This window comes from Calidris pugnax, unplaced genomic scaffold, assembly GCF_001431845.1.
Source record: "Calidris pugnax isolate Ruff unplaced genomic scaffold, ASM143184v1 scaffold60, whole genome shotgun sequence".
NCBI lineage: Eukaryota > Metazoa > Chordata > Aves > Charadriiformes > Scolopacidae > Calidris > Calidris pugnax.
Genome location: NW_015090831.1, coordinates 4,197,675 through 4,214,251, shown reverse-complemented (window position 1 = coordinate 4,214,251; position 16,577 = coordinate 4,197,675). Strand labels below are relative to the sequence as shown.

At 39.0% G+C, this 16,577-nt stretch overlaps 1 protein-coding gene across 1 annotated transcript in view; it reads right to left on the bottom strand.

Moving 5' to 3' along the window:
- Positions 1–16,371, bottom strand: part of LOC106887538 (von Willebrand factor D and EGF domain-containing protein-like) — a 178,123-nt gene extending 161,752 nt beyond the window's left edge. Inside the window, exon 1 of the mRNA XM_014941130.1 lies at positions 16,184–16,371. Coding sequence (XP_014796616.1) covers positions 16,184–16,280 — 97 coding nt within the window. The 5' untranslated portion in view covers positions 16,281–16,371. The remainder of the gene's footprint in view (positions 1–16,183) is intronic.
- Between the last annotated feature and the right edge of the window lie 206 nt (positions 16,372–16,577).

Below are 16,577 nucleotides of genomic sequence, written 5' to 3'. Positions count from 1 at the left end.
CTGTGACTGTCTCTCCAGTGCAGGAGCAAAAAAAAAAAACCAACCCAAAAAACCTTATTTATGCCTGTGCCATCCTCTCATCCTTAACATACTTCAATGGTATTTTAATAGCATTAAGTCCACAAGGATACGGGCAATGTCCATGGACACAAATGAAGGGAAGGCAGAAGGCTGCTGCCAGCAGATGAGGATGGAGCCAGCACAGCTGCGCCTAAAGAGATAGCAGCTGGAAAGGACTGAGATGGCCACCAAAAGACAGAACAGCTGGAAAATAAAAAAAAAAGGTTTTAAACCAAGCACACACAAAGTGGCTTAACTGAGAGAAACAGGTGTCAGGTCTGGAGAGATGAGATTGCCCCACAGGCTGCAGGAGCCCTTGCTGAGGGCTGACCCCAGGGAAGGAGCAGTAATGGGAGATGGAAAGGAGAAGGGAGTTTGTGCTTCCTATAGGTTGGGGGAAACACCTCCCGAGTGGCTCTGCAACCTTTGGGCTGTAGCAGCAAAGAGCCATGGGGAAGGGGTTTGGCACGATAGACTTTTTTGGGTTTACTTCAAAGCAGAAAAGACTGATGGAAACTGGCACGAGGCCACTGCTATCAAAGGACCACCATTGCTCTCAGTCCTCCCAGGCAGATTTCCTTCTTCTGCTCACAATAAGATTTGCTGTGGTTTTCTGTAGGCAAAAGATGAGGGCACAGGCAAAAGTTCACAGGCAGGCTGACCGTAAAGCTCAATATTTTGGAGTAAGATTTGCTGTGGTTTTCTGTAGGCAAAAGACGAGGGCAAGTTCACAGGCAGGCTGACCATAAAGCTCAATATTTTGGAGTTGGGGTTCAGTACTCTTTGCATGGCACTACAGACGATAGCATTTTGTTCTCTTTTTCAGAGTTAACAGTCCCATTTTCCTTTGGCCCTAAATGTGAGGCTGCGCCAGGTATTCTAAACACAATTGGAAATTTATTTAAAAGGTTAAAAATCACACTAGTCTAGAAAAAACCCCATGATTTCCCATTGTTCATCACTGCTGTAGCCATCTTTGCTGCTGTGTGGTGTCAGACGCGGAGCTTGTGGGTTCTTGCTATATTATGTTTCTCTGTGAAATTCACTCAGATTAATGACTTTGGGGTCACTTGAGATTTACATAATTTATATCGATGACTTGCTGTTTAAAGTGTTTTACAAAATCAGGAAATAAATTGTAGGTTTTATAAAAATATCATAATTAAAAATTGACTTGTACTAACTGCTGGCTTCAGGAGTGTGCGTGGAGTTCAAGTATGATGGATTGTTTTGCTCAATGAAAACTATAAAAAACCTGGAGAGACTTATGATGATAAAAAGCATTTTTTTTTAGGTAGTTACATTATCAATCTTTATATTGAGCCAAATGCCGCTTGCATTTCTTGTGTGCATATTTTATTGACTTCATTATGACCAGTTGTGAAAGGAGAACAATATTTGTATTAGAGTGAAGAAATATTATCACATTTAAAATCAAAACGTGTTCTTGAACCAAGTGTAAAACTTCAAAAGCCAAAAATCAAATATTTGTTTTAGTTATGTCTTTCCTATGACTTAATCACTCCAGAATTTAGCAAGCTGTGATAAATCTTTCTGTTATAAAAACAGATGGGAAATTTTCTTGTCTTTCCTCACATTAACAACCAAAATATTCAACCATCTTATCATAAATATCTCTGAATATAAAAATGTCTGATTTGTAGACTCTCGCTGTGCATAAATTAAGCTGGATTTATGAGACTTACGGTCTGTTCTTCCTCTGTTCTTTGGAGGGCTTTGTGAATGTGCAATGAGAGCTCTTACTTCTTATTATGGAATTTTATTGCCACTGTGTAACTGGGTTAATATAAGAAGTATAAATAGGGATATGCATTCGCCTGTAAGACGTTTTAATATGGAGAAGAGCATCTGAAGTTCAAAAAATATGAACTGAAGTACAGACTCTATATCTTACCCTGTAAATGGAAAGAGAAACCATTTCAAATGCTGAAGACAGAATGGGGTACGTGGGAGTTGTCCCCTAGGAAAGGTAAAAACATAATCGTATTTTTTTAAGCCATCCTGCTCTACTCTGCCACTACATTTTAGCAAACATCCTAAAATGCTGCAGTTGCCACCTCTCACCTGCTGGTCTTCTGCACAAACTTGCATAAAGTGAAAGAAAGGGAGGAGAAAAGCAGGAGAAGCTGGAAAGGTCTAACAGACAGGATATTTTGCCATCAAATAATTCCTCTTCTTTTTGGTCTGCAGGAACTTGGCTGATGTTAGTTGATGTAGACAATAACCACATCCTACTTGAGACACATAAAGTATTCTAAGTGTAGAATACAAGTTAAATCCTGTGACTGTCTCTCCAGTGCAGGAGCAAAAAAAAAAAACCAACCCAAAAAACCTTATTTATGCCTGTGCCATCCTCTCATCCTTAACATACTTCAATGGTATTTTAATAGCATTAAGTCCACAAGGATACGGGCAATGTCCATGGACACAAATGAAGGGAAGGCAGAAGGCTGCTGCCAGCAGATGAGGATGGAGCCAGCACAGCTGCGCCTAAAGAGATAGCAGCTGGAAAGGACTGAGATGGCCACCAAAAGACAGAACAGCTGGAAAATAAAAAAAAAAGGTTTTAAACCAAGCACACACAAAGTGGCTTAGCTGAGAGAAACAGGTGTTGGGTCTGGAGAAATGAGATTGCCCCATAGGCTGCAGGAGCCCTTGCTGAGGGCTGACCCCAGGGAAGGAGCAGTAATGGGAGATGGAAAGGAGAAGGGAGCTTGTGCTTCCTATAGGTTGGGGGAAACACCTCCCGAGTGGCTCTGCAACCTTTGGGCTGTAGCAGCAAAGAGCCATGGGGGAAGGGGTTTGGCTTTTAGTCTTTCTTGGGTTTACTTCAAAGCAGAAAGGACTGATGGAAACTGGCAGGAGGCCACTGCTACCAAAGGACCACCATTGCTCTCAGTCCTCCCAGGCAGATTTCCTTCTTCTGCTCACAATAAGATTTGCTGTGGTTTTCTGTAGGCAAAAGACGAGGGCAAGTTCACAGGCAGGCTGACCATAAAGCTCAATATTTTGGAGTTGGGGTTCAGTACTCTTTGCATGGCACTACAGACGATAGCATTTTGTTCTCTTTTTCAGAGTTAACAGTCCCATTTTCCTTTGGCCCTAAATGTGAGGCTGCGCCAGGTATTCTAAACACAATTGGAAATTTATTTAAAAGGTTAAAAATCACACTAGTCTAGAAAAAACACATGATTTCCCATTGTTCATCACTGCTGTAGCCATCTTTGCTGCTGTGTGGTGTCAGACGCGGAGCTCGTGGGTTCTTGCTATATTATGTTTCTCTGTGAAATTCACTCAGATTAATGACTTTGGGGTCACTTGAGATTTACATAATTTATATCGATGACTTGCTGTTTAAAGTGTTTTACAAAATCAGGAAATAAATTGTAGGTTTTATAAAAATATCATAATTAAAAATTGACTTGTACTAACTGCTGGCTTCAGGAGTGTGCGTGGAGTTCAAGTATGATGGATTGTTTTGCTCAATGAAAACTATAAAAAACCTGGAGAGACTTATGATGATAAAAAGCATTTTTTTTAGGTAGTTACATTATCAATCTTTATATTGAGCCAAATGCCGCTTGCATTTCTTGTGTGCATATTTTATTGACTTCATTATGACCAGTTGTGAAAGGAGAACAATATTTGTATTAGAGTGAAGAAATATTATCACATTTAAAATCAAAACGTGTTCTTGAACCAAGTGTAAAACTTCAAAAGCCAAAAATCAAATATTTGTTTTAGTTATGTCTTTCCTATGACTTAATCACTCCAGAATTTAGCAAGCTGTGATAAATCTTTCTGTTATAAAAACAGATGGGAAATTTTCTTGTCTTTCCTCACATTAACAACCAAAATATTCAGATGGTGGATGTTTTTTTTTTTTTTTTTTCCCAATAGTTTGATTGGAGAGAAGCAATGAAAAAATATGCAACAGGGATCTATGACATCTAAAGCTGGTCTCCATGTTTTATTAATGAAAATGGGTTTAAGGACAGCTTTTACAATGCAAAAATGAGCCAAACTGCTCTCCGTATGACTGGTATATTCGCAGTGAAAATCAATGGAGTTGGACAGCAAAAAGTGCCTTGAATTTAACGTGGTATTACAGGGTCCATATTATGCGTGTAAGAAACTAGACACACTCTTCCATTTTACTTGCTATCAAACTAAAACTCAACCGTTTGAGTAGAATACTGAGATGTGTAAAAGCACTACTAAAAATATATAGTTCTACCTTGTCCCTACAACTAGACATGAAGCAAAAAATTATCTCCTACCCCTTCCCCTGGAAGAAGGGTGCAAAATGTCCAAGCTCCAGCCATCACCCAGGAAAAGATCGAGCAGGGGCTGGAGACTGGAAACAGGAGATGTTGGGATGAGGTGGGCTCTGGGCAGGGTGGGAGGAAAGCAGAGTCCTGGCACAGTGATGGATGGCACAATCGCACCGAAACATCTTGCTGAAGCTCATTTTACAATTATTAAGTCAAGAGGAGTGAATCGGGTGGACAAATGTTTGATATTTGTACGAGACACAGTGTGCAGTTGCAGAAGCAGGGCAGTGCTAGCTGGAGGCTTGTTCTTTTTGATCCAAACCTTTCCTATAATGCAGCCGTGTATGCGCAGCGAGGAGCACTCTCTCATGATGAAATTACATGTTCAACAAGCTACGCCTCGCAGACATATAATATAATGGCTGTGCAAACAGGGAGAGAGACATCTTTCTGATGCACCTTCGTGAAATGGGTTTGAAATAAGTTTTGATCTATATGCCAGATATCTGTGATAATAAAAATGACATTCCACTTAATGGCTACTTTTTTGCTCGCTTTGCAGCCCAATTCTGGTTTGCTTCACTATCTTACCTCCCTGAGAGCCCTCAGAGAAGCCAAAACAGGAAGGGAGTTTCTCTGAATAACACATCTGGGAGCATAAGGCAACAAGAAAAACATGGGAGGACAGACCTAAAGCTTCTTGAGGGTAACCACGTAGTGTAAGTGGTGTATTAAACCCAAGAGACTGATTTTAGGCAGTGGCTGTCCTACAAATGCTCTTCTGCTATTTGGTGCTCTCTGTTATCATCAGCTCGCACGTTCCTTTGCAGCTTCACTTGGGCTTCAAATTAACAATCACACACTGATAAGTTTTCTGGGCCTTATTTCCCAGTTCCCTGAATTATGGGCTAGTGGCCAAATCACATTGATAAAATCTTCCAGATGCCTTATCTGAGTTTCAGAAATAAATAACTTGTTGGATTCTCTCTTGAACTCTCTCACAAAATAGATCACTAGGGGTCACCAGAAAGAAGCAAAACTTCGTATTTAATATGGAATGCTCACAAACTTATATAGTGTTTTTCAGCTAATCTTTTAAAGGGGATAATTTAGTTTTCAAAAACCAAGACAAATTATTTTTCTACAGACGACAGGTAGTTCCTACTAATGAAAATGCCATTATAGAAGGTCTGTGTTATAAAGAGAAAAAAAGGCTTGTGTGCAATTTCTTGCTCGCATAATTGCATGCTGATACTGAAAAGACACTGATTTGAAATTTTACTTCAAGCTAAAATAAGAAGCTTGCTCTTATGGATTAGTAACCTGTGCTAGAATGCTGGGTAGTATAGCAGTATGAATTTTAATTTTTCAACTGGGCTTAAACAAAGCAGTAATGACTTGGTTTTGGTAAAAATTCACTGCGATATCTTTAAGCTTATAATTGTAGAAATATAGATTACAGTTTTTTCAGAATTTGTTCCGGCTCTATGCTTTCGAATCTCAGAAAATATATTGCATGAGGTGATGAGAGGTTTATCCAAGGATGCTTGAAAGGACAGCCTGCTCAGGTAGACAGAAGAATATTTTGGTATACTTAGGGGGAAAAGAACAAAGACAGCGAGGGTGGAGTTCAGTGGGGATTTAAGGAAGAATGTGGCTCAGCACTATTTCATTGCTTTTCTATTCATTCTTAGTGCTGAGCAAAGGCAAAGTTTCCCTGTGAGTACTCAGCCAATGGTCAGTTTGACTTTAATGAAAACCGAGAACAAGAAACACCTCATTTACCAAAAATACATATATTTCTGTATTTTCCTGGTGGTTTGATGCCTGTCACAGGAGCAGCCAGTGTCTTGCAGGAGTGCTTGGATGTAGTGAGGGCAGAGATCTGCCTGCACCCAGCAAAGCTCCATAGTTCATATTCCTGCCAGTGCACATTCTTGCATATTCTTCTCTGCTTTGTTTTCTCCTCCTTCAGTCTAGGTAAAACTGACATTGTTTCCCCCTCCCTTCTTGAATGTATATATCTTACAGCTAACGAAAAAGCTCAGGAAATATAACTGTCCCTTGTATTGATTTTGCTTTTATATAGTGCCTTTTCCCCAAATGGATGCCAGAATGCACTCTTAAAATCAAACTATATAGAACAATAATTTCTACCAGAATGGAAAAACATGGCAGCAGCTTAACAGTGCACTATAGTGCTAGACAACACTTTAGGAAATGAAGGTGGCTTTAAGGAGCAGGAATAATCCTGTGGCCTTGAAGAAGCTATTAGATATGGAGCGAGACCCCGCACAGCCTGTCTTTTCCCCCCACTGTGGGCACTGGGTGTGGAGGGGGAAAGCCTCATCTGCCCCTGCTCAAACCCTCTGATATTAGAGAATGGGTATTTCCAGGCATATTTTATAGGCTGAAATGTTGTTTAAGCTATAAGGGCTCTCAAGATGTCAGATTTTAGTTCATGTAACAGATAGCACAGCAGCCCCCAGCCCCTCATACACAGAATTTACTCAAGAATATTCCCACTTAACTGCCTGCGGTGTGCCAGCGGGTACCTGCTGCCACCAGCTCCAGGGCCCTCATCAGAGCCTCCCAAATTAACGAGCCTTTTGCTTTCAGTAAAATTATGATTTTTGCCAAGCAGAAATTAAGTCCACTTTATCTTGTCGTCTTTATGCAAAATATGCAATTCCCTTGTGCCCTCTCTTAAGCATAAAACAATAGGGGATACAGGATACTCCATGGTTTGCTTTTTGCAGAAAAGGACCTTTGATTAAAAAAAACAGTTGAAGATCAGTGTGTTAGAACATTACTTCATAAGCACAAACGAATTACTTATAAACAAGTATCATTACTAATATTAAAATTTACTGCCCCTTTTATTTATCTTGTTCATTCTTGTAAAAAAAAAAAGTGCGCTTGGGTTAGAGCTAATCTAAGTGTTGATAATTTCATATGCTGTTAATGAAACTTTTAATAGAAATGGGCAAGTTTTGAGAAGACCTGTACTTTTTTTTTGGTACAGGTTTTCTCTTAGGAAAGGAGCAATTTGGAGGCTTATGGACTTGGGCATGTGGTTTCAACCAAAAAAACATGTATTGATCATTCAAATGATCAATCTATCTAACTGTCTACCTCTATACTGGAATTATTTTTATTTTTTATAAATAACAAATACACATTATGCAACAGAATGAATTAACCTTCTGTCCATCGCAGTTATTTACACCTTTACAGTAGACAAACCCATGGGAGGCCGACACTGAAGCCTTTATTCCGAGAGGTATTTAATTACTAATAGAAAGTGAAACGGTTCAAATAAGAGATCTAAAGATATTCTCTCCGGCATAATCGATAGACCAGTTCTGAGGGCACTTGTCTGTGACAGAAGAGATTGATCCAGCTCCTGTATCCTAAAACACAACATCTTTCCTGTCAGAAGTGATTAACAAAATATCAGGCTATCAGTTAGCAGTTTGGGTTTTTCCTAGTTTTGTCTCAGTGGGGAAGTAAATTTTTAATTGTTTTCAATTGGTAAAGCAATCAGACAGAAAAAAACCTTCCTTTGTGGATTAACAGCAGTTACTCAAGCTGAAGTAGGTTATCTTTGGGAAGTCATATAGTCTATAAACTGTTATGCAGATAATCACAGTGCAGAGCAGGGCTATAGGAGCAGAGAGCCCCTGATAGAATTCAGAGGCAAAAATCCTGCTTAACGGGTAGATTTGTACGGTGTATTTTTGGTGACCATCATAATTTTTCTTCCAGTGTTTCTACAGCACTAATTTTAGCAATAATTAGATGAAGCAGTGATAACAGTGGTGGCCAAAATGGTGTTTCCTATGCTTATGTACGCTTGTGGCCATCTGTGCTACCTTTTACAGGATTACAATATTTGAGTTTTACATTCAATTTAGCTGCACTGAAAGCAACGCGAGTATGAAGACACGTTGAGGTTGTCAGAGGCATACCTTATCCACGTGTGCTGACCAGCTGCAAGGTTTGACATCTGAAAACCTCACCAAAGGGTCTTTCAGGAAGGCTGTGCTTCACTACGGGGGAAGGATTTCTCTGATTAAAAGAAGCCAGAATAAAGTTGTTGGCTTCAAGGGTCTTAAAAAAATAAAATCCAATACCACCACAAAAAAAAAAGACTTTAGAAGACAGCTTGTTTCCCATCTAATCATTATATATACAGGTATTATTTAGCATCTCGGCTGCCAACCTTTCTGAGTGGTAAAGAAGCTCCCTAGAGCACAATTTTTTGACCTTGTGAGGGCTTCTGTGGCGGGATCTGTGTGGGGCTGGTCAGGTTTGGCTCACCAGGTCCCCTCGCATCCCACCGTGGCTTAATGAGGATGCTTGCTATTCTTGGGAGGCAACCTGTGAGCTCAGACTTAAGATGAAGCTGTTTTGAAACAGCAGATGAATAATATTGTCAGGAGTGTATTAATGAGAGGAAGTTTCTACACACCCAAGCAAAGAGTGTAGGTAATAGCAGACAGAAGAAATGTGAGCACATAACAGATACTATGACGCAGCAGGAATAACTGTGGTTGATTTTTCATTACTAAATTATGAGTTATTGGGAAAACATGAACAAGGAAGAAGTAGTGAAGGAATGGGGGTGGGTAGTAGATTTATGCTTTATGTCAAAGCTATTTGTATTGCAAGGCAGCAATCATGTCAAGAAGAGAAAATAGTTGTAAAATTCCTCTGGGAGATGTATAGCTTGTGCCAGGATCATAGTCTGCAACTTGAATCCAGCTATCCTGAAGTACATCAATATCTTTAAGCCTAATGCCCTCATGCAAGCACACACCAGGGACAAGGATTAAGTCAAACTTCAGCCCTCCATGTCTGAGTCCAAGTCCTTCAACATGGCTGTAGTCTTTGATTACGATATCTTAAGGGATATCAGATTTTTTTCCCTCGTGAGGTGTGTTGCAGTGGGCAGGATGGCACCAGTGCTGTGCTGGGAGGCACAAGTGAGTCCTGCCTGCTGCCATTTTGGCAGATGCTGACCCATCAGGCAAGGCAGGGGGTACCTACATGAGTACCCCCGTGCAGGGAGTGGAGGATGAACAAAATGCATCTTTGCTCCAGACCAGGCATGCTACAAGCTCCTCCAGTTGCTCCCAGTGTAACTGTTCACAGAGGTTTATTAGGGATTCCTTTGACAGGATCAATTGAAGTAACTAGCCCAGGCAAAGGACTGAAACTTATTTGAAACCTGAGGATTCCTATGTTCAACAATTATGAGTGAGACTTTTAAATGATATTATAGGAGAAAAGGAGCCCAAATGCTTCGGGAATGTTACGGGATTTGGGTGGTTAAGTTCCACTGACACTTAACAAGATTTTCTGTTGGAAAAATAACCAACTTCTGGGGTAGTTATGGGTTAGCTAAAACAGAAGTATAGTTTTCCTTTACCTTTATTTTTTTTTTTTCTGCTTTATATGTATACAGAAAATGAAATGTCCATGTATTTTAGAACTTGAGGAATGAGTTGCAAGTACATTGGGGTAAGAACTAGTCTCCTCTTCAGTTTCCTTGTATTTCTTGCAAAAGAGAAACAAGGAATTAATTAGATTTCCCCTTGTTTATGTCTCTGTTGCTAGCTCTAATCTTAACATCTAATAAAAGAACACAGCAAATGGCTCTGTGAATTTTTATATATTTTTTTTCTCTAGCCCATTAAGAAAACAACAGAGCCGATGATAAGGTAGCCTGAGTGAATCAAAGTATCTATGCTGTGTTATTGAGGGAGGCTGAGTCACAGTCAACTAATTTTATAGCATACCCATAGTTGATTATAAAGTAAATAATTGGAGGAAAGGGACAAAGAAGACTATTAAAAATAATCTCTGAAAGATGTTTCCAAATCTGCAAGTTCTGGTAGCTGGACCAGATCAACAAATAACATATCTGTCTAATGCAGTGAGGTCTAATAATGCTACTTCTAAAGAAATTTTTAATTATTAAGTTATAAAAACCACCTTAACTTAGCTATTAAAAGGCTAGTGACTGAGTTTAAGCTCCCTTTCGTCTTTATATAGGTCTGTAGAAACTCAATGAGATAAAATTCCATTAAAAGTTTGTATGACAGTCAAAAATCAGAAAAATACAATTTTAAGCTGAGATGAGAAACAAACAGGAGCTGACAATACAGGCTCCTTTCTGTTAAGGAAAGGTTTAGTTCAGATCCCAAGTCATTCTCCATATTTACCATCAAACACATTCTAGAGCTATTAATTCAGAAACTTGGAGAACCCCCTTGTCTCTGTATTGTCTTCTAGATATTTTCCATAAGCTTTTGTCTTCTGAGACAAATTAAACTTAACTTTGTAAAAACAAAGCTTTAAAAAAAATGAAGAGAAAGTGAGACTGCGAGCCTAGAATGGGAAATGATAGGCCTTTTCTTATTAGCATAAGGAGGAGGCAAATTTGGGGTATCCACCAGTTCATGGAAAGTGCAAGAGCTACTGAGCTGATGAGGCAATAGCAAGACACCACATGAGGGACCATTTACTGAAACTGTCAACACACAAAGCTGTCAAGGGACAGTTGAGATGTAAAATGCTCCAGCTACCACAGGAGATGCATTACATTATCGTGGTATGCAGATAAATTGCTATCCAGCTCATGGAAGCTGCTTTGTGAACAAAATAGGGGAATAAGATAAACGCGCTCTCAATCGACGAATTAATATAAAACCAGCAAAAGGAGCAGAGCAGACTACTACAATTCCTCAACTATATTAGGTAATCAATTTTTTTTTCCTTTCAATATGTAAAATATTCCCTTGTGGCTCCCTGCGGATGCCATGCAGTGTGAACACAGCAATCACAGTAATAGACATCAGAATAATCAAAATAATATGTGTCAGAAAGAAGCAAATGAGTACATACATTCATTAAGTAAATCTCCTAAGAGCTTAATGCACAAACCTCTTTCCAGAAAAGCTGTACAAACAATTGCATGCACTAACACATGGTTTTACTGGTGTATCAAAGTCAGATGAAAAATATTCTTCAGATTAATCCACTTTTTTTTTTTTCAGATTTTTACTATAAATAATTTCTACTTAGGGCAAAACAGGTAATGTAGCTGCCACAATGAAATTAGTAAAGGTCATAACTGAAGGTAAAATACACTAAGTTGAAGAAAATGTAAGAGTCATTAAATGAGCAATATACGCTGCCAACCAGGCATTAAACACAATATCCATTTTTGTAGTGGACTGTGCATCAGCAATGTCCAACACTAAACCTCTGTCTGTGAGGTGACATGAAAAATTCTTCATCCAGGAAGAAAGTAACCAAAAAGTCAGAACAAACCTACAAATGTCCAAGGAAACACATTTGTTGACAATGTCAGATGAACCAGCAATCTGGCTGCCTTGAGTACTTTTCCCAACAAACTATTCAAAGGAGTACAGTACAAACCCAGTTAAAATACACAAAATGACACTTCTCACAATATTCTCAGCTTTTTGAAGCAGCAAGTCTAGTTCACAAAAAAAAATTGGAGGAAACTTATTGGAATGAAATAGCCATTTCCAAAGCCAGAAATGTATTAATAGGCTACAGAAGTGGTCTAGTGCAGGAAAGACTTTTCTTTCTTTTCTTCAACTAAATTTGTATGATAAAGTATACACAGCATTATGAAAGTGATTGGATCCTTTCCTGACTAAAATCAAAGGGGATTTGAATGAAATTTCAAGTTTCCGTCCTCTAAAATATGTTAAGTAGCCTAAAACCCACCAACATTACTTTGTGTTCCCTTGAGTGTGTGTGTGTAGCCATTTCACTTCAGAGTTTGCAGGGAGATGGAGAAATGTTCAGCATTTTTGTTACCCTCCTAGTTACTATATTGGCTTTTGGTTCAGTTGTGAGTTGTGCTGCAGTTCATGGGGCTGGGTTGTGACTCATGAGGCCTTGGTACAAATCTCAGCTCCACCAAAAGATTTTCTGCATGACCTTGAGCCACTTCACGTCTCCATCCCATCTGTAAAACAGAATGATGATGCTTCCCCTCCACAGCAATTTGTCTTGTCAATTGAGGAACAAACACTGATTTGTCTTGACTACTTGCAGCTCCTATCGATTGCAAAGGAAGTTAGATGTACACAATACCTCTTCGGATTTGGCATTTGGAGACAAAATAACTTTGAGGAACTGGACCATTAAAACAAACATTTTGGTCCTGAGTGTCCTATGCTGTTACGAACAGTGTCTAATAAAATGATCCTCAATTTTAGTACAGCATAGAGTAATAAATAGCTGTTAAGGAATTGGCAGGTCAATGGGCAATAGGCAAATCCTTGAGAGCTGCAGTACAAAGGCAGACCTCTCGCACCAAATTTATTTTGTAAGCCTGTATAACTTTGAAAACAGCTATTAATTTTCTTTAGAAGATTGGAAGACAAATGTGTGAGCTGAAGTTACTTCCCTACCAAATTTCAAAGTCCTAAAACGCAGTAGTGACATCCTGATGCTGCTCAGGAGTCACAAGCACATTCATTGGAAGGTAAAAGAGGTTCCCTCATCCCCAGACTGCCTGATTTTGCCTTCCTTACGAAAGAACTATTCCTGCAGTAAGGATAACCCTGTCGTCTTTCAGAGGAAAAAAAAGAGAAACGAAACAGCTATCAGCAAACAGAAATCATTGTACAGCCCCTGCTACCGGCTTCGGTTTGACTGCACATAATCAGATAAGGTCAGATTTCACTCTTAGTTCAAACAATACAAACTGGATTAATTCCAGACAATGAGGGCAATGGGGTTACATGATGTTGACAAAAACTTAAACAAAAGGGAAATAAAATATTAATCTGTAAATTGCTTTTGGTAGTTAAAAATAATAATGGAAAAGAAACATGCTGTAAAGGTTCATCCTCCCCCTTTGGCACTTGTTACTGCTCTTTTGCCACAGCCAGGGAGTCTTGGGTTTGCTTCTGCAGCAGGGTCTTTTTTGTTTGCACCGTGCAATAAGTGTCTGTTGTGCTTTCCACAGAGCAAAGACATGGAGCCAGAACAATCCCACTGCAATTCCCAAAGTCATGGGAATGTCCCTGACCAAACCCACTCATGGCCCAAGAGCTTGGTCCTTGCAAGCTCTTTCCAGGCCAGGCACCCTGGAGCTTCCCTGGGGGTGTCTCCACCGCTCCTGTGCTTGGGGACCCAGAGAGTGGCAGGAGCCCTGGGGCTCCAGGAGGTTTGCTGGGGACCTGGGTGGCACAGTTGAGGTCTGACTGAGGGACAGGATGGTCATCTGCAGTAGGGAGGGACATGAAGCAGGTGGGAAAGCTCCTGAATCTTCCTTTTGAAATACTCATGGAAATAGATGTTTTTGCTTAGAGCATGGAAAGTCCATGGCACTCAGATTTCACAGCAGCAGCTCACAAGTGAGATCGTGGGTTGCTTGTGGGTAGTACATCAAGCAGATTACATACTCTTGATTTTCATTTCATTCTTCTGGTGAAAGCAAGACCAGGGTTTATAAAATTGCAAGACACACTGAATAATTTTTGCCATGCTAGGCTAGTCTCATTTACTTTCTTAAATAAAATCAGATCATTCTGATCATTTGAGAATGCACTCTCTTGTCCCGCTGGCTGGAGGCACCCAGCCTTCCCTGGGACCAGCCTCTCTCTCCTCCTCTTTCCTCACCTCAGGATATGCTGCAACTTTTTCTTATGTGTTTCAGAGTTGACAAAAATCCCTAAGAGTAAACTTGCAAACAATTAATTATGTCTGATTTTACTGTATATGTAACACCTTATAGTGATGCTCCTGTGGATGTTGTGAGCTTCAAGTGCCTTTGCAGGAAGCTCATACCCAAATTAAAAATATTTTCAATGTATGTTATGAAAAGGCTCCAGAGGGGATGGGGAGGAATTCCATCTCAATGGTGATGTTATAAGCAACTATCTATTTTAAGATAAATACTTTTGTCTAAAATACCTCCGTTTAAAAAAAAAAAAAAAAATCTGTTGTCTTTTTCTTTTGATTGACTTATTTACAGATTTTATCTGAGAAAAGTCTGACGAGCTCTGTGTTCTGTCAGCCCTCCCACACCAATGACTCACTGAGTTGCTTTTGTCCCTGATGCTTTCCTTAATCTTCTACCAGAGGGCATCTATGGACGTTATTGGTAACCCTTTCATATTTCTTAGTCACAGGAAATGACATAAAAACCCCAAATAATAAGAATAGCCTCCATCACTGGCAACTCTGTTCCCTAAAATATGACTGCCGAAGATGAAAAAGTTCTACCTTGGTCTTTAAAGGACTTTTTCATCTTCTCCCTCTTAATGAGGCATCTGCAAAAAGCTGTTTGGTCAGACGTTCCTTATTCACAGTTAAATTCTTATGGGATTAGTAAGTTTGTTATACTCAGAGTACAGAAGTAAACAGCATATGGTTCTCTTAATATCCTTATAATGTCACAACACAAGCTGTCAGAATGTAAACTTTTTGGAGCAGTTTCATTTACTTCAAGTTCACGCTGTAAAAAAACCCAAACCTACAAGTCTTTAGAATCCTTCCACATCACCTAAGAGACAGCAAGCTATTTCTTAATTCTTGTTATGTGATCCCAGTATAATAAATATGTCTATACATATTACCTTCAGTAACAAAAATACAGTGGAAAATACAGTTACTTAGTTACTAGGAGTTAAAAGGTCATTTCCCCTTGATGAAAAGCTTGTTCTATCAGATAAGTAACTGCTACACTCCATAAAACTGGCAACCCTTCAAAAGGTTTTAGAAATTAAAGGCATTGTTTGAAGATAAAGGCGATAAGGTCATTTGCCTTATGTTTAGTCCCGCAAACCTTCCTGGGTGACCCTTTGATATTCAAATGAAGGGCGCTTTAAATTGTTTTATCTTCATAGAGCTAATGAGTGCCGGCTGACAATCACTTTTAAGACTAGTTGAAACTCCACTGAAACTAAATTTTGCAAAATATTGCAACATATTTCCATTAAGGGGGGAGTTGCCTCCACAGAGTTTGCCCAATCTGTATCCATAATCACTCACAGCGCTATGCTCTGGTCCTACTGCTTTTCTCAGCTGTTCTTTTTTTTTTTTTTTTTTTCATTTTATTAACTCTGTTTTCACTAGTTGAATAATATCTAACATGATTTTCAATGTATTCCTTCAGTAGATTAATAAAGCTGTATAAACAAGCTGCATATGTAAAATCTATGCCCTCTTCAAACTCTATGCAGAGTGAAACAAGCCTTGCATTTAATGTGTACAGTAGTAGAAAAATTACTCATGAACTTTTTATTCCCAGAGACTGTATAGCTGTGTATTATTATATGTGTAATTAACTAATCTATAACATTGCTCTTATATATGGTGTATATGCTTCTTTCCTAAAGGAATAGATTCTTATTTTAAAGCCTTTTCTTCCTTTATGGTTCATTTCATATATTCCATTTATGGGAAAATGTTATGAATATTCTTTAAATCACTTGATTCTTTTTTTCTAGTAGGAAGTAAGAATCTTCAGAGACTTGTAATTTCTTTATTTTTAAAAAAAGAAAATAAGCCGAAAAAGAAAAGTCAAAGTCCTCTAATGGACCATAAACATTGTGTGCTGTAAGCAGCTTGCACTGTGACCTTCTTCATTACCTTAGAAGATGTTTACTTTCACCTTACTTCCATTCTATTTTGGAGACTCTAATAATAGCCCTCTATCACTCTAACCCACATTAAAAAGTAAATGTAAACAAGATCATCTCAGTTTTAAATATACATCAACTCTATCCCCTAAATGACTATCAAATAATTAAAAAGGACAAAATCCTTACCTAATGGAGCTGACTCAGTGCTAATGGCCAACAGGGGAATCCAACAGAGGTAGGCAACAAGTTGGAGATGCTGATGGAAAGGAAAGGGCTGCTGCATGTTGTCCAAGACAGGCTTTATCCATGCATCTGCAGTTGCTTAGAAGTTAACTTTTGAAGTACTAAACTTTGCAGGAAAAGCCATCAGCCTGCCCGCCTCTTTCATTTTTTTTTTCCTTTTTTTTTTTTTTTTTTTTTTTCTTTTTTTTTTTTTTTTTTTTAATTTTTTTTTTGTTTGTTTTGCTTTCGTTCGTTCTTTTCAATCCACTTTCCTGGAAAGGGCTTAACGTGCCATTAATCCCAGAATTTCCAAGAGGAGGGAAGCCCTCCAGCTAGACACAAACCACACTCACCCACC